Below are 26,850 nucleotides of genomic sequence, written 5' to 3'. Positions count from 1 at the left end.
AATTGGGCTTTTCAGAATTGCATACTTTTTTCTTTGCAGGATCAGCCAAATCTTTTTTATAGGATTCATCTGTTATAGGCAGAGGATCACTGACATCTTCATGGTTGCTGGTGACTTAGATCCTGAAGTTTGATGTTATGTTACAGAACAGCTTGTTTTAAAAACGGAATTTTTCAACCTGTGAACATGATGCTAACATGTTTTTCCCACAGTGCTTTGAAATAACTGAATGGATTATTCTGTCTGCACTGCTTTATCTTGCCCATGTATCACCAATTTAGAAAGAAAACGACATGGCGGTGGAATTAATTTGCGTACTTTTATGAGTTGTGCTTGTCCCTTTTATTGAGCGTCTTTCTGTCAGGACAGGATCCTTTCAGCAATTTGCCGGAGCCACTCCATTGTTCTGCAAACAGTTGTACAAGTGCGGCTCAAGTTGATTTTCTGTTTGATATTCCTTCAAACCTGTAAGATTAATGTCTCCTGCTGCTTGGCTTGGGTCAGTCGAGGACACATGTCCTACCATGTAAGAAGCAGTATATTCATATAAAGTCTTAGTAGACTGCCAGGCTTCTTGATGAAAGGTACCTGTTGAGTAGGCAGAGGGAGCAGAAAGAGAGCAGAATTAAAAGCATGAAAATTAAGAGGAGAAAACTAAGGCAGAAGTAACGTGAGAACAAGGGATACTGAGAAGAGGATCAAGAAAGACAGTCAACAAGGAATCATGAATTAGAAAGTTTCAACTGAGATATAAATGCACAAGAGAGTAGAGAATTAAAATAAATATATAAAAAGTAAGGTACAGGAGAAGTCTAGAAGAGAGAGATGAGGAAATACTAAACTTCAATTGTACTTTGGAGGAGTAAAGCTTCTGTAAGTGCCAGCATCATTTCCCAATCTTTATCAACCCATTTATTAGTCTAAGGTGATCTTTTTTCCCCTTCCTATTCATTAAGTATAACAACCTGAACTGGATGCCATGTACAATCCCTTGAAAGAGCACAGTGCTTTCCTAAATTTTTGCCAATAATGCTTGCTAACTATTATAATTTTTATTATTAGGAAGGGCCAGCTGTGATTTGGTTTTATAGCCCACAATCCCATTTCACTATCTGTTTATTATTGCTCCCAACAGCAAGTATAAAGTGAGGAGCGATGATCACAAATGGGTTTGGAAGAATGAAGTTTAAAATTTAATTTTCAACATATCCAAACAGCTATTGCTAATGTACCACCACTGTAATTGGCTTTTTGCTGGACATATATTCACTATGACGCAGGAGACGTGTCAGCATAAATACAAATGAGTGTTATATCACTTGATTCCTAGTTAAGTAATTCTCTTATCTTGAAGAAACTTTCCTTTGACTTTACTGTGTCCCTTAAATTTAAATGCATTGAACTGTATTATTTACATATTCATAAGGAATTGAACAAAGAATGATAATTAGTTTCTACTATTAGCACTGGATTGGTGAGTGCTGGTATACTTAATTGATGAGCACCATTAATTTATGAGTATCACATTAATTCGTTGCTTGAGCATGCTACCTTTGATTTTTTTTCCCTCTTTATTGAGCAATTTTCTGCAGAATTGTGTGATAAGCTCTACCACAGAGTGACTGGTTGTGGACTTGTAATGGTGAAATCCTAATTTGAATTTGGTCACTGGAAGCAGAGATCTGGCACTTCTCTACTGGAAAGAAATATTAAATCAAATGGCAAATAGATTGGTTTCTTCCAATTTTAGGGTACACTTGCTTTGGAGTATAGGTACTTAGCTATATTAAATCTATTTTACGTTCACTTCCACTGCAGGGCAGGCTTTGAATAGAGAACAAAGATACATGGAACTAAGTTCCTTTATGCTACAGTTGAAGGATAGATATCATTATTCTTGTGGCATTGGACTTGATTTCAAGTCTTCATTGGTGATACTGGATCAAATGTACTGAACACCTTGAAATTTTCCGCTCTGAGGAAGAACCATAACATCCTCATAGCTCCACAAGTCTGATTCCCAGCGCAGGGATTTTCAAACAGTGGTATCCATGTCTTTGGGGTATGATTAATGTGGGTAAACTGTAATGGCAGGTTTCCATTAAATGGCAGCTTCAGGGGTAACTGGGGACTGAGTTAAAGTTTGGGGGCTGGTGTTGAGATCAAATTTAGGGAGAGGATCTAAGCGGTAGTTTGAGGAAACCAGAGAAAAGAAATTTTGTTGGGAGGTGGGGGGGGGGCGGGTGCAAGGTTTGAAAAGAGATCTAGGTGGTTACATACTTGAAAAACACAGGAGTGTGCAGGTCCCAGAATCTGAAGCAACAACTAAACTGATGAAGAAACTCAGTAGATCAAGCACCATCTGTGAAGGCAAAGGGATAGTTGAGGTTTTGGTCGGTGACCTTGCATCAGGAATTGCCCATTGTCTCGATAGGTGCTGCTCAACCTGCTGAGTTCCCAGCAATTTGATGATTGGAGAGTCTTTTGATAATCATTTTTGGGGGTAGGTGTCAAACATGATGATGAGCATTTAAGTGGTTAAAAGTGGTTTCTGCCTCTGCCTGTAAGGAGTTTTGTACATTTTCTCCATGACGATGTGGGTTACCTCCTACAGTTCAAGGATATACTGGATGGTAGTTTAATTGGTCATTGTAAATTGTTATGTGATTAGGATATGATTAAGTTGCTGTGGGGTGCAGCTTGAGGGGCTGGAAGGGCCATTCTGCATTTTATCTCAATAAATAAATACAAAACATGATGGTAATAGTATACAGCAATCTGGAGCAGAGCAGTGCATGATATTAAAAAGAAATCTGGAATCTTGTTTCAGCCAAAAAGGGCCACAATGATACATTATAGGAATATGTTCTTGAAGCAGTTTGTCAGAGCAGTCAGCTCTCAATTGTCTACAAGACAAGTTTGATGTAATATCTTCCCAGAGTACTTTTTCCAAAATGATTCAAAAATAGTCCAGCTTTTTGTTAGCAAAAGGGTGCCAAATGCCTCCCGTATAGTTTGGAATTTAATGTTCCCTTCTTGCTTTGCTCAGTTAGAAATATAATTTCCTGCACCCATTATATTAATGGCAACCACAAATGCTCCCCTGGATGAAACTGCATTTTGTAATACTGAGTCATGCCTGCTGATTGAGCTGATCTCAGCTGGGACAGCAACTAAACCTCTGCAGATGGTCTCAATTCCTCTGGACTAGAACAGGCAAAAAATTATTTGTTGGGGGAGGGGTTAGAAATAAACCACATTCAAATTTCATTATTTTTATTTATTGTACTGAAATTAGTTTGCATAGAGATCTACTGTAGTTGAACATGCTTAAGGAAATTGTGCTTTGAAAATATTGACCTGAGTAAAGGTAAACATTTAGAAATGTTTTGAAGTAGTGTTACCTACAGAGGCACTGCTTTTATAATTAGTAACAGATATAGCATAACACAGAACAGTCTCATTGTTTTCATGCTTCTTATTTTTAGGACAAAGTGGTTCCTGTCAGTAAGTTTGAACCCAGTACTCTGAATCTCCTCACTACGTTCACAAATGTTAGTTGTGGAAAACAGAAGCCAGTGGCGGATGGAGTCCACAGGATCAGAGTGGATTTCAAGGTAGAAACAGAAATCTAAGGCTTCACATTTGCACTATTGACTGTATTGGCTCAGGGAAATTGATAATATGATATTCATTTATATTCTCTTCCACCAGCAACAACCACCCTCGTCTACGAGCATAAACATACACTTATTTGAACCTTTGAAACCAAAGTAACGTAGAGCAGTAAACTCTTCAATAGCACTACTGAACAAGTGCAAACACCTGCCTGCACCTACATGTTAGTGTAAGGATGTGTAAGGAAGCAAAACATGATTATTCTTTTTACTTTGTTATTTTATCATGCCACCAAAGTTATTACTTTGTAATATGTTGCTTGGGTAACTTCTAGAATTGATTTTGTAGGAAACTTTCATTCGTTCATGCTCTACCATCACCTAGACAGCATTGTTTTGATCTACATTGAGCTTGTTTCTGGCTTAGAAGGTATGTGTATGAGTGAAAAATATGATTAGTTTTTACATTAATACAATGAATATTGGTTAATGTTTTGGAGATTCTGATGGGCACCACTGTAATCTGAACTGAAGACTGGAATAAAACCTTCAGTTCATGCTAAATAAATGAAGACGCCCTCCATATGAACTTCTCGAAAATTTTGGGCGAATGAGAATAGTCATCACCCTACTGGTTCTCTACGTGGATTCATATACATCCTGGCTTGCTGATTAGTCTGTATTCATCTGGAATTTTATTTGGTCATATTTATTGTATGTTATTCAGAATCTTCTTGTGAAGGGCTGTTTGAGTCAAGATATTCCCATTGGAATTCAGTCTTTTACCAAGCAATGTATTCAGAAATCTTTTGCAAGAATTTGGGTTCATAAGGAGTTCCTGATGTTGATGTAGAGTCATAGAGCGATACAGTGTGAAAATAGGCTCTTTGACCCAACTTGTACATGCTGACCATGGTGCTCATTCATCAAGTTAGTCCCATTTTCCTGCATTTGGCCCATATCCCTCTAAAACCCTCCATTCCATGAATTATTCAAATGTCTTGAATGTTGTTATTGTACCACCTCAATCACTTTCTCTAGCAGTTCATTCCATATCCGCACCTCATCTGTATTTCAGGTCCCTTTTAAATTTTTTGCCTCTCACTATCAATCTATCTATTTATCTCTCACTATCTTTAGTTTTTAGTTCCCCCTCCCTGTGTGCATTCACTCTATTGATTTCTGTTATGATTTTATACAACTCTAACAGCACCCCTGAAATCCTCTATGCTCCAAGGAATGAAGTCCTAACCTGTCTAACCTCTCCGTATAACTCAGGACCTTGTGTCCCAGCAGTATTCCCATAAATCTACTGTGCACTCTTTCCAGTTTTAATTATATTTTTCCTATAATTGAATTGAATTGACTTTATTTCTTATATCCTTCACATACACGAGGAGTAAAAATCTTTACGTTATGTCTCCATCTAAATGTGCAATCATAGTCATTTGTAATAAATAGAACAGTCAATGTAATATAGAGTACACTCAAATCAGCATGAGTTAATCAGTCTGACGGCCTGGTGGAAGAAGCTGTCCCCGAGCCTGTTGGTCCTGGCTTTTGTTCTGCGGTACCATTTCCTGGATGGTAGCAGCTGGAATAGATTGTGGTTGAGGTGGCTCAGGTCCCCAGTGATCTTACAGGCCCTTTTTACAGACCTGTCTTTGTAAATGTCCTGAATCATGGGAAGTTCACGTCTACAGATGCACTGGGTTGTCCGCATCACTCTTTGCAGAATCCTGCAGTTAAGGGAGGTACTGTTCCCATACCAGACAGTGATGCAGCCAGTCAGGATGCTCTCAATTGTGCCCCTGTGGAAAGTTCTTAGGATTTGGGGGCCCATACCAAACTTCTTCAACTGTCTGAGGTGAAAGAGGCGCTGTTGTGTCTTTTTCACCACACAGCTGGTGTGTACAGACTACGTGAGGTCCTCTGTGATGTGGATGCCGAGGAATCTAAAGCTGTTTATCCTCTCAACCCCAGATCCATTGATGTCAATGATGTCAATAGGGGTTAGCCCATTTCTATTCCTCCTGTAATCTGCAACCAGCTCCTTTGTTTTTGCGACATTGAGGAAGAGATGTGTTTTCTTGACACCACTGTGTCAGGGAGATGACTTCTTCCCTGTAGGCCACCTCATTATTGCTTGAGATTAGGCCAATTTGGCAAATTTAATTAGCAGATTAGACCTGTGGGTGGCGACAGAGAGTAAAAGGGGAGACTCCGTACACAGCCCTGAGGGGCTCCTGTATTGAGAGTCAAGGGGTGGGGGTGAGAGAGCCCACTCTTAACCTGCTGGCGATCTGACAGGAAGTCCAGGATCCAGCTGCACAAGGTAGGGTCAAGGCCAAGGTCTCTGAGCTTCTTGTCGTGCCTGGATGGAATTAACGGTGTTAAATGCTGAACTGTAGTCCAAGAACAGGATTCTCACATAAGCATCCTTCTTCTCCAGATGTGTAAGGACGGTATGTAGAGCAGTGACTATTGCGTCATCTGTCGATCGGTTGTGTTGGTAGGCGAAATGTAGGGGGTCCAGTTCGAGTGGTAGCCAGCCTCTCAAAGCATTTGCTGATTATGGAGGTGAGGCTGACAGGATGCCAGTCGTTCAGGAATGTTACCTTGGTCTTTTTTGGTACAGGGACAATGGTGGATGATTTGAAGCAGGAGGCTGCTGTACAATGGGAGAGGGAGAAATTAAAAATGTCAGTAAACACACCTGCCAGTTGTGCTGCGCACATCCTGAGTACTTGCCCTGGGATGCCGTCCAGTCCCGCAGCCTTGCGACTGTCCACTCGTTGGAAACATCTGTGTACCTCAGCCTCAGAGATGACCAGGTTGTAGGTTGTAGCGGTGGCTTTCCTCAAAGGCTCAGAGTTAGTGACATCGACCCAAGCATAAAAGCGATTGAGCTCATCTAGGAGAGAGGTCGCGATGTTGGCGGCACCACGACGTTTGGCTTTGAAGTCTGCGATGGTATGCAACCCTTGTCACAAGTTACGTGTGCTATTTGTTGTGAATCTTGACTCAGTCTTGTCCCTGTGTTGTTGTTTTGCACCCTTGATAGCTTTGTGCAGATCATAGCTGCTTTTCTTGAACTGATTGCTGGCAATTTAAGCTCTGTTGCGCAGTAAGTGCTGCTCACACAGAACTATGGTTCCAGGGTTTCTGGTTCAGGAAGACCCTGACCACGTTCTGGGGGACAATATCGTCGATGCACTTCTAATGAAACATGTGACTCCATCGTGAACTCACAGACATCCTCATCACGGAAGACATTCCAGTCGACATCATTGAAGCAGTCCTGCAGCATGGAGGCCGATTGGTCAGACCAACAGTGGACGGTTCTAACAATGGCCGCCTCTTGTTTCGGCTTCTGCCTGTACGTCGGCAAAAGCAGTATTGAAGAGTGGTCTGTTTTTCCAAAAACTGGGCGAAGGAGAGCTTTGTAAGCGTTGCGGAAGGGAGTGTAACAGTGGTCAAGTATCTTAATCTCCACGAGTGCTCATCTGGATGTGCTGACAAAACTTCGGAGAGACTTTCATCAGTGGCGCTCGATTAAAGTCACCGGTGATGATGAAGGCAGCTTCTGAGTGTGCAGTCTCCAGTGAGTTGATGGTCTCGTAGGGTTCCTTGAGAGTGAGGTCAGTATCAGCCTGTGGCGGAATGTACACAGCTGTGATGATAACAGCCGTTAACTCCCTAGGCAGCCAATAGGGTCTACACAGCAGCAGCAGCATGTATTTTAGGTCTGGGGAACAGAGAGTATGCACATTCTGGGGGTCACACCAAGCATTGTTGACCATGAAGCATACCTCTCCTCCTTTACTGTAACTTGACAACCAAAACTGTACAGATACTCCAAGTGCATTCTCACCAACGTCTTGTACGACTGCGCCATAATGTCGTAGCTCTTGTACTCAGTGTCCTGAGATGAAGGCCGGTATGCCACATGCCTTCTTTACAACCTTGTCTACCTGTGATGCTGCTTTCAGCCGCCTTTGTACTTGTACTAGGTCTCTCTGTTCCACAGCATTCCTGAGGGTCCAACTGTTCACTGTATTGGTTCTACCCCAGTTTGACTTCCCAAAATGCAACACTTAGTACTATCCTCGAGCCATTTACCTAACTGATCAATATCCCCCTGTAATTTTTGGTAACCATCTTCACTGTCCACGATACCACCATTTTGGTATCATTCGTCAAACTTACTAATCACACTTTGTTACATGTATATCCAGATATTTTGGATAAATAATGAACAACAAAGGTCTTAGCATCACCCTCTGTGACAGGCCAGTGGACCACCTGAGAAACAACCTTCAACCATTACTCTCTTGCTTCCTACCATCAAGCCAATTATGAAACCAGTAAGCTACCTATTCCTGGTTACCTTGCAACCTAACCTTCCAGTACTTGTGGCAATATTTGCAAAGTTTTAATTGAATTTGATCCACAGAGAATAATTGAACTTTGCTGTTTATTTTCTGATGTAAATCTACTGACTCTTTGTAGGAAGACTGTGATGTGGAAAATGTGTGGGAAATGGGTGGACTTAGCATCCTGACTTCTGTACCCATCACTCCCAGGGTGGTGTGCTTCCTTTGCGCCAGCAGCGGACAAGTTGAGGTATGGTTTCCTGCTTACGGTTATTTAATTGTATGTCATTCTGGATTTGATATCAGATATTACCCAGTGCATTGACAGAAGTAAAACTGTTTGAGAGAGCATACCTCAAAATTGAGTTTTAGCGGAATCTCTACAGCTTACTAAGTTTGAATGCAAGATTTCAGAAAATAATATTTAAACTTCCTGGGGATTGGAATGTTAGTGAGAAACCACTGAAGTAGTTGATTTCTCTTAACCTAACATATACTCATCTAGTTCTATTTAATGCTGTGTGACATTTGACATGTTAATCACATGAGAGAATAGACGTCTTGATGATTATCATTTGTAAACTTCACAGTGGACTTTATAATGGTTTGCACACCTGAATGTCCACTGTGGAGCTTCCAGTAATACTGAATATGAAATCCTAGCTGTTGCACAGTGGTGATGTGTTCACCTTGGGTGAATACATCATGATCTGAAAATCCTCCATGGATTTTGATTTAGAACTTTAGCAAACATACCAATACAGTACTTGAGGGAGTGCTATACTATCAGGAGTCACTGTTGTGGATGTTAAAATGATGTCCTGTTTATAACTAAGTGAGTGTGAAGTATTTTGCAAAAGATTTGTGGCACAGTTCCCTGGCTAACATTTATCTCTGTCATTATTAATTAAAATAGATTGTATGTTTGTAATCTCATTATTGTTTGAGGGAACTTGCTGTGTGTGAATTTTCAACCTTTTTAAACAGTAAGCCATCAGCTGTTTTACCAGGTCTATTACAAATAATGATGTGGTATGTGATGATTACAAATAATGTGTCACTGTGAAGGGTGCTGTATCGATGCAAGTATTACTTTGCTTCAGGGGTGCTCTTTGCTGATTTATTCTCCGTTTCAATTCCTTTGCAGTTTATTTACTGTCAGGTTTGCTGTGAACCCTTCCACCTTTTCTGCCTGGAGGAGAATGAGCGCCCCCTGGAGGAGCAGTGGGAGAACTGGTGTTGTCGGCGCTGCAAATTCTGCCACGTTTGTTGCCGACAAAATAAGTCCTCAAAGGTAATAGTATCAGATAATAAGCTACATTTGAAAATTTCAGATGAGTCATTGTGGTTAGTGTAGTGCAAAATGTCTGCCTGGCCTTAATTCATTACTTAGAATTGCCTACAAGAACAAGCTTGATTGGTATATCCTGTTGTATTCATACCAATAGGATTTGGATTTTTAATTCTTTCCCTTCCTCCTTCATGTTCATTACAGTAACTTTAAGAATGGAGTAAATGTGTCACAAAGAGTACTCTTAATATTTTTAAAATGAAACACTAATCAGAAATTAAGCCTTAATCTAACCTCAAATTTATATGGCTATCTTGCCTTCTCAAGCCCTTCTGCTCTTCCCCCAAACAGAAAATTCCATTGGTTTCTTCTAGTGTCATTTATTTTGGTGAATACTTGGCATTTGAAAAATATATGTATTTTCTCCTATTTTCATCTGTAAAATACATTGGTGTTGTAGAGATAAGACAATAGGACATAAGAGCAGAATTAGGCCATTCAACCCATTGCGTCCGCTCGCCATTTCATCATGGCTGATCGCGGATCCCGTTGAATTCCACACACCTGCCCTGTCACCGTACCTTGATGCCTCAACCAATCAGGAAACTATCAACTTCTGCTTTGAATATACCCACGGACTTGGCCTCCACTGCAATCTATGGCAGAGCATTCCACAGATTCACCACTCCTTGGCTAAAAAAAAATCCTCCTTACTTCTGTTCTAAAAGGTTGCCCCTCAATTTTGAGGCTGTGCCCTCTAGTTCTGGATACCCCCACCAGAGGAAACATCCTCTCCATATCCACCTTATCTAGTCATTTGAACATTCAGTAGGTTTCAATGAGATCCCCACGCATTCTTCTACATTCCAGTGAGTGCAGGCCCAAAGCTGGCAAACACTCTTCATCTGTTAACCCTTTCATTCCTGGAATCATCGTTGTGAACCTCCTCTCGAACCTTTCCATTGACAATACATCCTTTCTGAGATAAAGGGCCCAAAACCATTGACAATACTCCAAGTGCGGCCTGACCAATGTCTAATCAAGCGTCAGCACTGTCTCCTTGTTTTTGTATTCTATTCCCTTGAAATGAATACCATTTGCCTTCTTTACTACAGACTCAACCTGTGAATTAACCTTCTGGGAGTCTTGCACGAGGACTCCCAAGTCCCTTTGCATCTCTGATGTTTGAATTTTCTTCCTATTTATTTAATAGTTTGCACTATTGTTCCTTTTGCCAAAATGCATTATCATTCATTTCCCAACACTGTATTCCATCTGCCACATTTTTTGTCCATTTTTCCAATTTATCCAAGTTCTGCTGCAATCACATTGCTGCCTCAATTCTTCCTACCACTCCACCTACCTTCGTATCATCTGCAAGCTTTGCCACAAAGCCACCAATTCCACTACCTAAATCACTGACAAACAATGTGAAAAGTAGTGGTCCCAATACTGACCCCTGAGGAACACCACTAGTCACTGGCAGCCAACCAGAAAAGACTCCTTTATTCCCACTTGCTGCCTCTTGCCATCAGCCATTCCTTTATCCATGCTAGTATCTTTCCTGTAATGCCATGGGATTTTATCTTGTTAAGCAGCCTCATGTAAGGCACCTTATCAATCGCCTTTTTGAAAATCCAAGTAAATGACATCCACTGCCTCTCCTTTGTCCATCCTGCTTGTTACTTCCTTGAAGAACTCTAACAGATTTGTCAGGCAAGATTTCCCTTCACAGAAATCATGCGGACTTTGACTTATTTTATCATTAGTCTCCAAAGTACCCCGAAACCTCATCCTTAATAATATATTCTGACACTACTGAGGTTAGGCTAACTGGCCCATAATTTCTGGAAGACCATGACTGATGCATCCGCTATCTCTTCAGCAACTTCTCTCAGGGCTCTGGGATGTAGTCCATCTGGTCCAGGTTACTTATTCATCTTAAGACCTTTGAGTTTCCCTAACAGTTTTTCCTTTGTAATTGCAATGGCACACCCTTCTGCTCCCTGACACTCACGGACCTCTGGCACATAGCTAGTATCTTCCACAGTAAAGACTGAGACAAAGTACTTAATAAGTTCATCTGCCATTTCTTTGTCCCCCATTACTACCTTGCTAGTATCATTTTCCAGTGGTCCAATATCAACTCTGACCTCCCTTTTACTCTTTATATAACTGAAAAAAACCTTTTAGTATCCTATTTTATATTATTGGCAAGCTTGCCCCCATATTTCATCTTTTCCTTCTTATAGCTATTTTGGTTGCCTTTTGTTGGATTTTAAAAGTTTCCCAATCATCCAACTTCCCACTCACTTTTGTTACCTTATATGCCCTTTCTTTGGCTTTTATGCAGTCCTTAACTTCCCTTGTCAACCACGGTTGCCTAGACCCTGCCATTTGAGAACTTCTGTGGGACGTATCTATCCTGTGCCTTGTGAACTATAACCACAAATTTCAGCCACCTTTGTTCAGCTATCATCCCCGCCAGTATCCCCCTCCAATCCACCTGGGCAGGCTCCCCTCTCGTTCTTCTGTAATTCCCTTTATTCCATTGTGATACTGATACATGTGACTTATGATTCTCCCTCTCAAATGCGGTATGAATCCCTAATAAAATCTGGGTTATTACACAACACTCAATATAAGATAGCCTTTCCCCTAGTAGGCTCAAGTGCAAGCTGCTCTGAAAAGCCATTTCAAAGGCCTTCAACAAATTCCCTCTCCTGCAATCTGACACCGACCTGATTATCCCAATCTCCTTGCATATTGAAGTCCCCTAATACAATTGCGACATTATCCTTATTACATGCCCTTTCCAGCTCCCTTTATAATCTGAACTCCACATCTTGGCTACTATTTGGAGGCCTATATATGATTTCCATAATGATTATTTTTACCCTTGCAATTTCTTAATTCCACCCACAAAGATTCAACATTCTCTGACCCTATGTCACTTCTTTCTAAAGATGTAATTCCATCTCTTACCAACAAAGCCACACTACCGTCTATGCCTTCTGGCCTAGACTTTCGATACAAAGTATGTCCTTTGATGTTAAACTTCCAACTATGACCTTCTTTCAGCCACGATTCAGTGATGCCCACAACGTCATACCAACCAATCTCTAATTGTGCCATGAGTTTGTCCACCTTATTCCAAATGCTACATGCATTTAAATACAGCACCTTCAGTCCTGCATTCTTCGCCCTTATGAATTTTACCTCTGTAATACAACTTAACTCTTTGCTTTGTCTGCAGATGTTCCCAATCACTGGCTTGTCCTTCCTTGAGTTCACATTACGTATGACATCATCTACTATTAAACCTGCTGGCTCATCCTCGGCTCTATCATACTGGTCCCATCCCCCTGCCATATTAGTTTAAACTACTCCCAACGGCTCTAGCAAACCTGCCTGCAAGAATATTGGTTCCATCAGATTCAAATGCAACCTGTCCAAGATAGTACATTAATGCAGTATGTAATGGTGAATCAGGAAAATGAATTACATTTGAGCACGTGCTATGAACATTAGATTTAGAAAAATCAGAATTACTTGTCTTTGGTCTCTTCTACTAAGGGATAAGGCCACACAGGGGGCCAAACACTGGGATTTTTTTTGTCTGCCTGGGAAAGTGCTTCACTGCACAATTTTTTCAAAAAGGCCCAGTTGAAATCAATAAATTGAGTGTTATAGTGCATCAATCTGATTAAACAGCATGAGTTTATCCAGATTCATCATAGTCAACTGTAATAATATACTATCTATACAGCACCTTTGAGTTTTTCAGATAAAAATAGTTTAATTAGACTTCCTTATGATTTTCTATGTTCCTTCATTGCTTGGTTCATTTTCTAAAGAGCTCTGGTGCTTGCCCACACAATTTCCAGTTAGGATGTTTTAGTTTGTTTTGACCTTCTCATGGTTAATTCTAGGGAGAACTTAAGACATTTCTTTTCACGCAGCAGCTTCTTGAGTGTGGCAAATGTCGAAACAGCTATCACCCAGAGTGCCTGGGACCAAACTATCCAACAAAACCAACTAAGAAAAAGAAAGTCTGGGTAAGATTTGTTAATTCGTGCAAAAGTTTTGACTACTTTATCTCCATTTAATTTCTTAGTGTGGACATAGAAAACCTACAGCACAAAACAGGCCCTTCAGCCCACAATGCCGTGCCAAACATGTACTTACTTTAGAAATTACCTGGGGTTACCCGTAGCCCTCTATTTTTCTAAGCTCCATGTACCTATCCAACAGTCTCTTAAAAGACCCTATTGTATCATATTTATTGTATCCATTGGATGCGATAGGGTCTTTTAAAAGACTCTTGGATAGATACATGCTTAGAAAAATAGAGGGCTATGGGTAAACTTAGGTAATTTCTAAAGTAAGTACATGTTCAACACAGTATTGTGGGCTGAAGGGCCTGTATTGTGCTGTAGGTTTTCTACATATCCACCTCCACCACCATCGCCAGCAGCCCATTCCACACACTCACCACTCTCTGCGTTTTTTAAAAAAAAACCTTAACCCTGACATCTCCTCTGTACCTTCTTTCAAGCACCTTAAAACTGTTCCCTTTCATATTAGCCATTTCGGCCCTGGGGAAAAGCCTCTGACTATCCACACGATCAATGTCTGTAACTTGCCTCTGTTTTATTCTGGACTATACATAGATAAGATGAATGTTTGAGACATCAAGAAACTGTAATCAAGGAAGTCTTATTATTTGAATATATTAATATCATTCATTCTGAATACATATGGCAGGATCAACTCAGGCTCTTGGTGAGGAGCATTTCATTGAACTCTGTTTAGTACTTCAAACAACATTGATTTGACTCTTCCAAATCATGCATATAAAATCCCCTGTTTTGGTTTTGTACATATTTCTATTTCTGTTGCCTGTGGATAAAGATTCTGCTTTCTGTTCTTCATTGCCAGCAGATTTATCATTGTACCAATCTTCTTTCTCTTTATTTGTGCATCGGCAAGTTGAGGCCAGGTTTCTTTTTGCAATTGTCAGTAAGGTTCTGTTCCCTACATAGGACAAAATTAACCAAGGGCATGGTGAAGTAGCACATTGGTGTGTTCATGTAATGTGCATCTGAATAGCAACCACTTTCCGTAGGGCGAGCTACCAAGCTAGCCAATAAAATTTTTTACTGAAGTCATGTAAAAATTGGAGGATGAACTAACTTAATTTATTAGAAAAAGAATCTAGTGCTTTTCTGGCATGTAATGATGAATAAACTCTTCTCTGACTTCCAGCCAGGCACAGGTCTCGATACCTGTGCCCGGCTGGAAGCCTGAGAAGAGTTTATTTGTTAGCTTATTAGTATTGCTGCAGCTTTCATTGAGCAAGTTAAGAACTCGATAAGTGCATGTTTTGCCTCACTTTAAATGCCATAGAGTTTGAGGATCAGAGTTGAACTCTGAAGTGATTTCTTGCATTGCTTTCATGATTAGGCATAGGAAGAAAAATTGATAACCCCTCTAGTTTTGGCTTAAAGTTCTAGATAGTTATGTGTTCATGATTTATTAAAAGGCTATAAAAAGAAAAATGCAAAAATCTGAACTGAAGTAGCAAATACTGAAAATACACAGCAAACTGGTCAGAATGTGAAAGGTGGCTGCCATTTTAGTTACTTTCTATATCAGAGTAGATTATTTATCCCTTAAATGCAATCATTTTTCTCTCCACTATCAGATGGGTGATGCTGTGCTTGCTTCTGGTCATTTTCTGCTTTAATGGTTTCTAATAAAGATCTCCTCTGTAGATATGCACCAAATGTGTAAGGTGCAAGAGTTGTGGAGCTACAACGCCAGGGAAAGGCTGGGATGCACAGTGGTCACATGATTTTTCTTTATGTCATGAATGCGAGAAGCTTTTTGATAAAGGTAAGCATGCATATTTGTTATATTCACCAAGGTTACCGTTCCTGGCTACTGGTCCTACAGCAGTTGAAGTAAAGTAATTTTCAAACAATGAATTGGAGGTTTCTAATAAAGCTTTGCTCACAGCAAATTAGTTGTGCGTAGTGATTTGTCCCGTTGTGGAAAATTCTCTTCTTGAGTGAAAGGCCCTTTAAGACAACAAATGGTACGCAAGTGTTGGCTGAGGGCATGGTTTTTATTTATGTTACAACTGCACCCTCTTTCATGTATTAAGAAAATGTGATTGCTAAGGTCAGGAGCCTTGGGCATGTTGACACCAATACTTTTTAAGTATTTGATGGGATTGTTAGAGGGTGTTACACTTTACAAAATTACTTTAGCTTTCTCTGTAAATGTTTTGTGCGTTACAGAAGCTTGCACCTGATTGCTTTTTTAAAAAATCTCATTAAAAGCTACATAGAGACAAGAAAACTGCTGAAGTTACAATTATATCTAAGTGGGAATTCAGAGACTATTCGTAGTTTGGAGGTCTGCTCAAACTCCTCAACCTTTAAGTGCCTGTCTAGAAGTGAAGAGGATCCAGCTAATGAGATCTGGGAGGAAGTTCCACAAGTCACATAAATAACTTGAGTAGTTTTGAAACTGGTATAGCAAGTAGATGCTAACTCTTCCCGTTCTTTTCATGGTTTTGATTCATTATTTGGATTATTTTCGGGTCTTGGGTTATCCCTCTGACCCTTGCCCGCCTAGCAAGGAGCCAGTGAGATGCCAGGCTATTCTATGCCAGGGTAATCATGGCTGGGCCTCATTCTGTACTTTATTGTGCATTAGATTGTAAGTTGATTGGAAATGCATTTGGATGGGAAGATAGCTTGAGAGTTTGAGCTTTGTAGTTTGATTGGTGTCAACAGCTGCTCATTGTCTAAATCGTGAGCAACTGAGGAATGCACTTGTTGCCTTATAAAAGTTGAAATCAGTTGGTCATTATTGTCATTTTCACTGACTAAATTGTTTGATTACTGTATCACTGATGAGGGACATGACATTCACCAAGTGGTATGCTGTAACTAGTAGTTATTAAACAGAAAACTAGCTTGAGTAAGCTGGAACCAATATCATTCATGGTGGATAAAACAGGCATAACGGTATTCTTGAGTCCATTCTTTTCCACTGAAAGAATAAGGCAATGTTCTGACTTAATTAAATTTAACTTGAGAGATTTTTGTTTTGTGATTCCCTTCTGTTTGTTCATGAACATCCATGCAAGGAGCTATTTTTGTTTTCCTAAGTGTGTCATTGGTTGATCGCATAACATTGCAGCTGGTCAATTAGATTCCATTATGTATGCTTTATAAGATTGTGTAAATCTAAATATGTTGGAACCCATTTTTGTAAAATACTGAACAAAGCATGTGTCAGTGCTGATGAGGACCGTCAAGAATACTGGAAGGATGCACGCTGTGTTGATGTTAATTGCTGTTTATATTTAGGAAACTTCTGCCCACTGTGTGATAAGTGCTACGATGATGATGATTATGAGAGCAAGATGATGCAGTGTGGAAAGTGTGATCGTTGGGTTCATGCAAAGTGTGAAAGCTTGTCAGGTATTTTAAAGTGAAGAATTTTTTTTCCCCTGGTTGAAAACTGACAATTTATACTAAGAAGATACAATTGTTGGTTGATGTGTTTTTGTTTGGTTTAGATTTGATTTGTTTTAGAGCTCTTAGTACAAAGTATAAATGCATAAAATGTTGTGCAACTAGTCCCTCAAGTTCATGTTTTTTTCTTATGTGAGCACAGTCTACATTGTTTTTCACATTAGAATTCCTTCTAACTTCATTGTATAATATTAGCCTCTTGATTTCCTGTTTCGTTCTTTGTCACGTAACCAGAAAACCCCTTTCTTGTCATGTAAGTTGTTAGAATCTCAAATTCTGACATTAACAACCATTTAAATTAAGTTGCCGTTTATAATTTCCTCCCAACTTGTTTTTTTTTTTGCGGGGGGTGCTAATGTCTTGATATATTTTAAATAAAAATTCTGTTAACTGAATATTTTAAAAATAAGGCAAATCCTGGTTATGTCTCATTTGTTACTTTAGGCATTTTCCAGCATGGATTTCTGCATTGGTTCAGACTTCCTCACCCAGGTTCTTTGCTGTTTTGTGATTGTTTCTTTATAGTTAATTGACTGTTTTTCTTGGGGAATAATGATTTTGGTGTCAGGATAGATAGATAGAGTTAAATCTGAATGAACCCTGCCTTTATAATGAATGAATGAATGCAGCAAATAGTTGTTTGCTTTTTGATAATTTTTCTTCTTCTTTCTCCGCCCCCCCCACATTCCCACCAACTGTTCCCTAATTTTCATTTACAATAGAATAGGCCTACTTGCCCCCATCCTGTGTAGAGTTGATGAAAATTATCAGAAGCTCATATAGCAGCAGGGAGAATGGTGCAGCCTTGAGTCAGTGACGACTTAAACATCAGGAGTTGTTCCATGTTGAAACTATATAATTGACAGATGACACCATGTTCAGGCTCAAGTTTGGGAGCCTATTGTGATCATGTTATTAGCCATGCCTTATAAAAGTTGTACTACTTAAAGGGACGTGATTGATTATCCAGCTAATTTTCACGTGTATTTTGGATTGGTTGGATTCTGCTAATTTCAGTTGCCAGGAAGGTCAAAGCTAATAAGCCCTTTTTTAGTGCGGCATGTAGAGATAATAGTGTTCTGCATCCTCTGCATTGTCTTTTTCATTTGTGTTATGTCCCAATATATTGATTTGAAAAGTTTACAGAATCTATTCTATTCAGAATGGTGTCTTGCTGTGCATGATAATTTTTACCATTGATTTTATCTTCATCCAGATGAGATGTATGAAATCTTGTCAAATCTTCCAGAAAGTGTGGCATACACATGCATAAATTGCACGGAGCAACACCCTGCAGAATGGCGACTGGCACTAGGCAAGGAACTGCAGATCTCTTTAAAGCAAGTCTTGACTGCATTGCTAAATTCTAGAACGACCAGTCACTTGCTACGATGCAGGCAGGTAAGTCTGAGCTGCTCATTTAAAATGGTGTCAAACAGACAGTTAGAAGGGATACATTACATAGTTTCAGCTGTGAATTTCATTTGTAAGTTTCCTGTTATTTGTTTATGTTTGGATTGTTGCGTTTTATGCATTCAGAAATAAATTAACAGATGAATCTGAGAGATTTCAACTTTAACTACTATGCAGTGTGCTTCATAGTAAAAGTTTAGCTCAATCCCATATCTGGTAATTGAAAATAAAGTATTATTTTAATAATTCATAATCGTAGTGTTTCCAAATGTTCCCTTAGTAATGATTTTATTCATTCTTGTAAACTGGGGAAGAGGATTTGTTTTTTATTTTTAAAAAGTGTTCTGGCCTTCCCCAGGCAAATACCATAAAACCTATCATTGTGGAAACGTTACATAATCTTTGTTTTTAATCTATCCAACTGGTATGTATATGCTTTGTAGGTCTAGCAACCTAGGTTCAATCCTCATCTTTGGTGTTGTGTGTAACTTGCACTTTCTTTTGGATGCTCTGGCTTTCTCCTACATCTTAAAAATATGCTAGTAGATTGATTTTCCCTAAATTGCCCTTAAGTGAATGGTAGGATATGGAGGGAGTTGTTAGGAATATGGGGAAGAATAGGTAACGGGGAAAATTAGTGGGGTAATGGGAATGCTTTATAAGCTAGCATAGACTTGATAGGCCAAAGTTGTCTCCTCTTTTGTCGTAAGATGAAATGGAAATGCTATTTTTTAATTAACAAAATGCAACAACTTTATTTTCAACTTTGCTTCTCTCTTCCCAGCCTTTAATTTTAATCTTAAAGCTGTGGCTTGATTTGATGGATGTTTTCATTTTGTGTTTCTCTTTCCTTTGGTTAGATTACCACTCCTCATTGTGCTCTCATAGTCTTTGTTTATGTTAAAGGAAAACATTTACCTTGAAGAGAATCATAATTGTGTACTCACTGTCCACATGCACTTGTTGGCACAAGTAACTGGACACCATTTATGATCCAGCCGAGATTTCTCTTCATCTTCAGTTCAGAAGTGTGCATGACTTACACAGCATCTGGAGATAATGAGAATAAAACATTGGTCTCTCTCTGGGTTTGTTTTATTGACTGCTTAGCACAGTTGGTACAACTGTCAACTTTTGAAGCAGCAGATTGTATCCCCAAGATAAGCTGAGAAATTGAACTCATGCTATAGGTTGCATGAGTGTAGTTGTTACCATTTTAGTGAAATTAAATCCTAGAGTTTGTCTGATTAAAATGATATAAATTCTATGGCATTATTTAAAGAAGACTGTTTGGAGGAAGGGGAGCAGTGGTATGATATAGCTGGTTTCTACAGCCTTGGGAAACATTCTTCTTTAGGTGCTCATTATGTTCACATTTGTGAGACCTTGTTTGTAGCTTGGCTGCTATATTTAACTCCATTACAACAAGTGATGCACTTCAAAGAACAAATTTGATAAATATAGAAACCCATAAGTTCCCAGAGGGCATAGAAGTTGATTGTTTTTATTGTCCGTTATTCATTGGCTATTTATTCCTATAAGAACCCTGCATTCCTGTAGATTTATTTTAGGTATTCTAAACAGATATTCCTTCTTTATAGGGTTCTGGATACCATTCCTCGGTGAATTTTTCAAATTTATGGAATGTTGTTGCATGTTAAAGGGATTATCTAACTGTGTTACCTACCCAAAGAGGATTGTAAAGTTGAAGGCATAGCAATTCATTTCCCACGATGATGCAGTAATCATTTGAAGTGTGGGAAGCCAATGTTGGTTTGGTTGTGCACTCACCGTTAAGAATTCAGAAGTGCTCAAGGTGTTAGGCGCTTCAGAATTGGCCTTTCTGTAAGTGTGGAGTGCACAAGGGGAAATTGGAGGCGGGGACCACTTTGTGGAGTTATAGTGGGGCTGAGGCCAACGATGTCAGAAGATCTTTGATAGGGCAAGGTGAGAGGAAAGTTGGATGATGATGTACCCTGAGCTAGGTGCCCATGAATGTGATTATGAGTCAAGGGTCTGTATTTGGAGCAGGGGTGGGTGGGTGTTGGGGGATTGTGTCTGATGATCAGATCCTGAGCATATGACATCGTTTCTCTGGAGCCATGGAGGCTGAGGGGAGATATAATAGAGATTTATAAGATTATGAGAGGCATAGGTAGAGTAGACAGACAGTATCTTTTTCCCAGGATTGAAAGGCATGCAGTTAAGGTGAGAGGGGGTAATATCAAAGGAGATGTGAGGACAAGATTGTTTTTACATAAGAGTGGTGGGTGGTTGGAAAGTGCTGCCTGGGGTGGTGGTAGAGGCAGAGACATTAGGTACTTGTAAGAGATGTTTAGATAGGCACAAGAAGGTGAGGAAAATGGAAGTTATGGACATTATGTAGCCAGAGGGGATTAGCTTAGTTGGCCATTTGATTACTAATTTATTTAGTTTGGCACAACATTGTGGGCCAGAGGGTCTGTTCCTATGCTGTATTCTTCTATGTTCTGTTTTGCTTGTATCTTTGATGCCAAAAAGAATTAACCATGATTCATGACAGGAACTGCTAAGTTAGCCTTCCAAAGTGGCATGGTGCAGCCTGGAAACAATCAAACTACATTCCACTCTGGGGAAAATTTTGACTTTTGCATGTGTGTTATAAGGAAACAGCTCTGCAGGATTGAATTTCCAAGTCTTGTTGTTTGTGCTAAAAGTCTAATTTCATTTAAATTTTTGCCTTGAAATTCAGCGAGTCTGGAGTGTTCTTTTGTATTAATTAAAGTGCTTAAGCTGGTGGATGTAATATTAAATTCACCAAAAATGCCCAACGAAAGTGCCTTTCTCATCTGTGTATGGGAACGAGAATCTCGAAAGGAACAATAGGAAGTAAAAGAACATTGAACAGAAGGGAACAATTATTTTGTACTTGTCCTTTCCTGATTTATGTTCTATGTTATTTGGGTATCAGTATTTGATTTCGATTATAAAATCAGGCCTTAGTTATTTACTCACTGAGATATAGCGTGGAATAGGCCTTTCTGGCCCTTCGAGCTGCACTGCCCAGTAACCCCCGATTTAATCCTACCCTAATCACGGGACAATTTACAATGCTCAATTAACCTACCAGCCAGTATGTCTTTAGATCATGGGAGGAAACTGAAACACTGGAGGAAACCCACGTGGTCACAGGGAGAACGTACAAACTCCTTACAGACAGCAGCGGGCATTTAACCCAGGTCGCTGGTACTGTAAAGCATTGTGCTAACCACTACACTACTGTGTCACCCCATAGCCATAGAGTCATAGAGCAGAGAAACAGACTCTTTGCCCTGCCAGTCCATTCCAACCAAGATGCCTATCTGTGCTAGTCCCATTTATATGCATTTAGCCCATATCCCTCTTAACCATACCTGTTCGTGTACCTGTCCAAATATTTTTGAAACATTGTATTTGTAACCACTTCTTCAGCGCTCTCTGGCAGCTCATTCCATACCATAGCGGTCCCCAACCACCGGGCCGCAAAGCATGTGCTACCTGGCCGTGAGGAAACAATATGAGTCAGCTGCACCTTTCCTCATTCCCTGTCACACACTGTTGAACTTGAACATAGGGTTGCCACCTGTCTCGTATTTGCCTGGACATCCCATATATTGGGCTAGGTTGGCTTGTCCCATATTTCCCCCGCTAAGGTAGAGCGTTCCTGTGAAACATTTCGTGCCGAAATGGTGTGAAGCGAAGAAGCAATTACCATTAATTTATATGAGAAAAATTTTTGAGTGTTCCCAGACCCAAAAAATAACCTAACAAATCATGCCAAATAACACATAAAACCGAAAATAAATAACACTAGCATATAGTAAAAGCAGGAATGATATGATAAATACACAGCCTATATAAAGTAGAAATAATGTACGTACACTACAGTCGGGATGATGAAGGCAAAACCGATTGTAGGGGGAAAAATTCGGCACGTACGCGCATGCGCACATCACATGCGCGTGTCATGCATGTGCACACAGGTGCCCGCGCAAGACTTCATGGTCATGGTAGTCCTTCCTGGGGTAAAGTGTCCCGGGATTTGAGTGCTACTTTTGTCCCTTATTTGGGAGTGAGAAAGTTGGCAACCCTAACTGTAAAGGACATGTTGAGGTGAGTTTAACCCTACTTGAACACCCTCCCCCCCACTTACCCAGGGGGAAAAGACTATGACAGTCCACCTTATCTACACCCCACATGATTTTATAAACTTCTATACAGTCACCCCTTTCCTGTCCTCCAGGTAAAAATGTCCCGATCTATCTTTTCTTGCAACTCAAGCCCTGCAGTTCTGGTAATATTCTTGTGAATCTTTTCTGCACCCTTTCCAGATGAATAATGTCCTTCCTATAGCTGGGTGACCAGAACTGCACATGTGATTTGAAGCTTTCATAGTGCAGAAATTGAAGTGCAAATAGTAGGCAAGTGAAACATTATACAGCTGAGTTCCACTTGCTGTCTTTTTACCAGGCAGCCAAACCTCCTGACCTAAATCCAGAGACTGAAGAAGCTGTCCCTGCTAGAAGCTCACCAGAAGGCCCTGATCCTCCAGTTCTTACAGAAGTAAACCAGCAGGATGAACAACCTCTTGATCTGGAAGGAGTAAAGAGGAAAATGGATCAGGAGAGATACCATTCGGTGGTAAGATTCTGGTTTATTTGCCGGTCGAGAAATTTTGAAAAATATTTGAAATAATGTGTAGTCCATGACGAAAGACTTATGACTTGCCCTATGTTCTGCATCATATGGTATCTTCACATGGGTCAGACTCCTAAAATTAACATATGCAATCTGTTGACAAATGCTGTAATGCCTGATTATCTACTGTTGTTATGTTCAGCTGGAGTTCAGTGATGACATTGTAAAGATCATTCAAACAGCAATGAACTGTGATGGAGGGCAGCCTGAAAACAAAAAAGCCAATAGCATGGTCAAGGCGTTCTTTATACGGGTAAGGAGGATTGGTAATTTCTATGTGCTTTAGAGTGCATATCAATGCAAAATAATTTTGCAATATTAAAACGTTAAGATGCAATCATGCTGAAAAAATTATGTCTCCAAGCAACAACCACCAACTGTTATCACAGGTTAATCATAGCAACTTGTGTATTATTTCTCTTGTTGAGTGATTGAATGTTCCTGACTTTCTTGGTAAGAATATTTCAGCAGTATTTTTGAGATTGTTCAGTTCCAGAGTCCCACTTAAGTTTTCTTTAAAGTTTTAAAATGGTGGTGTTTATGTTGTGATTAGGTCTTTTTTATCTCATTATCTCATTTCATGATGCCTCCATACTCATCTTTTTAATTTTCCCAACTCTGACCCCTAGACTGCATTTCCACTAAAATGCTGGCCCACTAACCTTCCCTTCCCACTCTTTTGGATCACTCTCTTCAGGTACTGTTTCCTCACTTTGAAATATGTTGTCATTGGCTCTCAGAAGTAAGTTCCCCTAATTGTCCTTCCTTCACCCCTGCCTTTCCCACTCCACCTCCCAATCTTTGCCCATTAAATTGGAGCTTGAAGGGAAAGAGAAGTAAAGTTCCTCAAACTTGATTTTCTTTCTCGCAGCTTAAGTTATGCAGTCAGGTTTCCAAGTCTACCATAGGATTTTAGCAATCCTATTTAATGTCAATATTTTCTTCCTTTGCATCGTCTGTAACTAACCATGCCACATTTGACACTCTCCTCCTGTACTCGGTGACTTATTTTTAGCTAGCCGCCCATATCTTGCTCACGTATTTTTACCTCTTAACTTCCCAAGAATCTGTCCTTGTCCTCCTCTTTCCTCACATAAGTACTGATTATTAGCAAGAGCCTGCAGAGGTGGGTTTAGAAGCCTATATGAGTGTAGCTCCAAGATGTGTTACCATCCAGGACAAAACTGTATGATTGGAATTCAACTGGTGTCCCATCCACATATTAAACATTAATTCCTTACATCAAAGGTAGAGAATGGCTACAGTTAGGATAGTGATAGTCATACTTTATTGATCCCGGGGGAAATTGGTTTTCGTTACAGTTGCACCATAAATAATAAATAGTAATAAAACCATAAATAGTTAAATAGTAATATGTAAATTATGCCAGGAAATAAGTCCAGGACCAGCCTATTGGCTCAGGGTGTCTGACCCTCCAAGGGAGGAGTTGTAAAGTTTGATGGCCACAGGCAGGAATGACTTCCTATGACGCTCTGTGTTGCATCTCAGTGCATCTCTGTTGCATCTCAGTTTGTGCCATCTGAAAAAGGGATTGCGTTTACTCACACCAAAAAAGAACAATAGCACTAGCACCATCTGTAGGTTCCCCTCCAAGTTGAACATCTTGCTGTCGTAGGTTACCATGGGACATTGATAGGATGCAGAGCTTGGTTGAGAAGTGCCAGATAAAGTTCAGTCCAGAGAAATGTGAAGGGATACACTTCAGAAGGCAGAGTACAAAGTTAATGGCAAGATTTTTAGCAGTGTGGAGGAACAGAAGGATCTTGGGGGTCAACATCTATAGATCTTTCAAAGTTGCTGTGCAAATTGATAGGTGGTTAAGAAGGCGCTTGGTGTGCTGGCCTTCATTAGACGGGAGGATTGAGTTCAAGACCAGTGAGGTGATATTCCAGCTCTATAAAACCCTGGTTAGACCACACCTGGAATATTGTGTTTGGTTCTGGTGGCCTCATTATAGGAATAATGTGGAAGCTTTAGAGAGGGTGCAGAGGAGATTACCAGAGTGATGCCTGGATTAGAGAGCATGGCCTGCAAGGAGAGTTGAAAAAGCTAGGGCTTTTCTCTTTGGACGAAAAGAGGGTGAGAGTGACTTGATAGATAGAGATGTACAAGATAAGAGGCATAGGTCTTTGGAAAAAAGGAGAATGAGGGGTGAATTGATAGCGGTGTATAAGATGTATACATAGAAACATGTATAGATAGAGAGCTATTGCTTTTTCCCAGGGTGGAACTGGCTAATACAAGAGGCCATAATTTTAAGATTTAAATATGAGAGTATGTAAGAGGTGGTATGTGTTGTTTTTTTTACACAGAATGATAAGTGAATGGAATACGCTGCCTGGGGGTAGTGGTTGAGGCAGATACATCAGGTATATTTAAGAGAACTCTTAGATTGGTACATGGATGAAATGAAATTAAAGGACTATGTGAGAAGGAAGATTTAGGTTGATCTTGGAGTAGATTAAAGGGTCAGCACCACATCGTGAGTCAAAGGGCCTGTACTGTACTCCTTCATTGCTGGCTAATTCCTGGAACTCCCCACCCATACAGCATTGTGGCAGTAATTTCATCTGTAGAACTGCAATGATGCAGACTGGCAACTCTCATCTAATTCTGCCTAGATTTTGAAATGTGGATAAATGTCATGTTCCAACAAATGATGTTTTTGCTCTTGCTTCAACTTTATCACCAGAAGTGAACAACAGTTTATTTAGCTATTTCACTGATAAAGGTTTGCTTGATAGGCTAGACAGTCTTTCCCAATTCTTATGGTATTCACAACTAAAGAGAACATTTGTTTGAAAGTAAATAATTTGACACAAAGTCAATGTCATTAAAGAGTGGATGAAAAAATATCCTTTTTTTCTTCTCAGATGCAGATATGTTTATTTCCAGAATTTTCTACAAGCTTAAAAAATTTGAGTATTCAGAGTTTGGAGACTACATATTCACTTTGCCATTTTGTACTTAAATTGTCTATTTAAACTACAAAGGAGTGCAGTTTGGCTTTGTTTCTTTTACTTTATATCATTTGATAAATCCTTTCACTATACTCCTGTATAATTCGTTTGTTGTATGCATGTGATGTTAAGTGTTGTATAGTGAGCCTTTGTTTCAGATGCTGCAATCAGCTGCTTACAGAAATATAATTTTATGAAAAATAAACACCAGTAATTTTTGAGTCTCCTTGCCAAAGCCTGAATCTCATAATCGCCCTTCTGTTTGCAAATTTCTGAACTAAACAATAATTGACATGGGGGTTAAGGTGATTACTGTGTGTCATTGCAAGTTTGTTTAATTATGAAATTTTGTTATCCTGCTGAAGATATATTAAGCCTGGATGGTCGAGCAATGTCAAGTATAAGCTTTTACTTTCATAGCTGACACCAGTCTCTTCAAACAGTCCCAGTGACTGTCCTTGCATACTTCAGATTACAAAATGCTTAAAACAGAAGTGCCTGAAAAGTTAATGATTTGATTTTTTTTTTCACAGGCATTACCCTAACTGGCTGAGTGTATTGCAACATTTTTTGTTTGTTTTTGCTCAGCATCAGTGAAGAGGCTTTTTGCCTGGTGTGTTTACCAGCTAGGTTCAGATTTGAGAGGGTGTGATAATTGAAAGGATAGCTTCACATATCTGATGTTGTGCATTTAATTGAATTCTTGGACAGCCTTTAATCTAACAATACCTGTGTTTGCTTCTTGTGTAGCAAATGGAACGATTCTTCCCATGGTTTAGTGTGAAGGAGTCCAAGTTCTGGGAGCCTAATAGGGTCACTCCAAAGTGAGTACTATTGTCATTATTGGCCTTTGTAAATAAAGAAAGTAGTATGTTTCTGGTTTTATTTGAGTTGAGGCTTGAA

The 26,850-nt window shown here is 39.7% G+C and overlaps 1 protein-coding gene across 8 annotated transcripts in view; it reads left to right on the top strand.

Moving 5' to 3' along the window:
• Positions 1-26,850, top strand: part of kmt2a (lysine (K)-specific methyltransferase 2A) — a 181,561-nt gene that overhangs the window by 80,929 nt on the left and 73,782 nt on the right. For 6 of the 8 annotated variants that reach the window (XR_011889809.1, XM_072283957.1, XM_072283962.1 and 3 more), the window contains exons 9-18: positions 3,489-3,617; positions 8,130-8,243; positions 9,141-9,287; positions 13,247-13,342; positions 15,062-15,182; positions 16,670-16,783; positions 18,054-18,238; positions 22,739-22,909; positions 23,109-23,219; positions 26,698-26,771. Coding sequence is in view for 7 of the 8 variants with exons in the window: in XM_072283957.1 (XP_072140058.1) it covers positions 3,489-3,617; positions 8,130-8,243; positions 9,141-9,287; positions 13,247-13,342; positions 15,062-15,182; positions 16,670-16,783; positions 18,054-18,238; positions 22,739-22,909; positions 23,109-23,219; positions 26,698-26,771 (1,262 nt within the window). In the remaining variant the exon portion in view is untranslated. The remainder of the gene's footprint in view (positions 1-3,488; positions 3,618-8,129; positions 8,244-9,140; positions 9,288-13,246; positions 13,343-15,061; positions 15,183-16,669; positions 16,784-18,053; positions 18,239-22,738; positions 22,910-23,108; positions 23,220-26,697; positions 26,772-26,850) is intronic. The other 2 variants (XM_072283956.1, XM_072283959.1) reach the window with 2 other exon arrangements.

The sequence above is a fragment of the Mobula birostris genome, chromosome 20 (genome assembly GCF_030028105.1).
Source record: "Mobula birostris isolate sMobBir1 chromosome 20, sMobBir1.hap1, whole genome shotgun sequence".
Classification (NCBI taxonomy): Eukaryota; Metazoa; Chordata; class Chondrichthyes; order Myliobatiformes; family Myliobatidae; genus Mobula; species Mobula birostris.
This window is presented reverse-complemented; position numbering and strand designations above follow the sequence as displayed.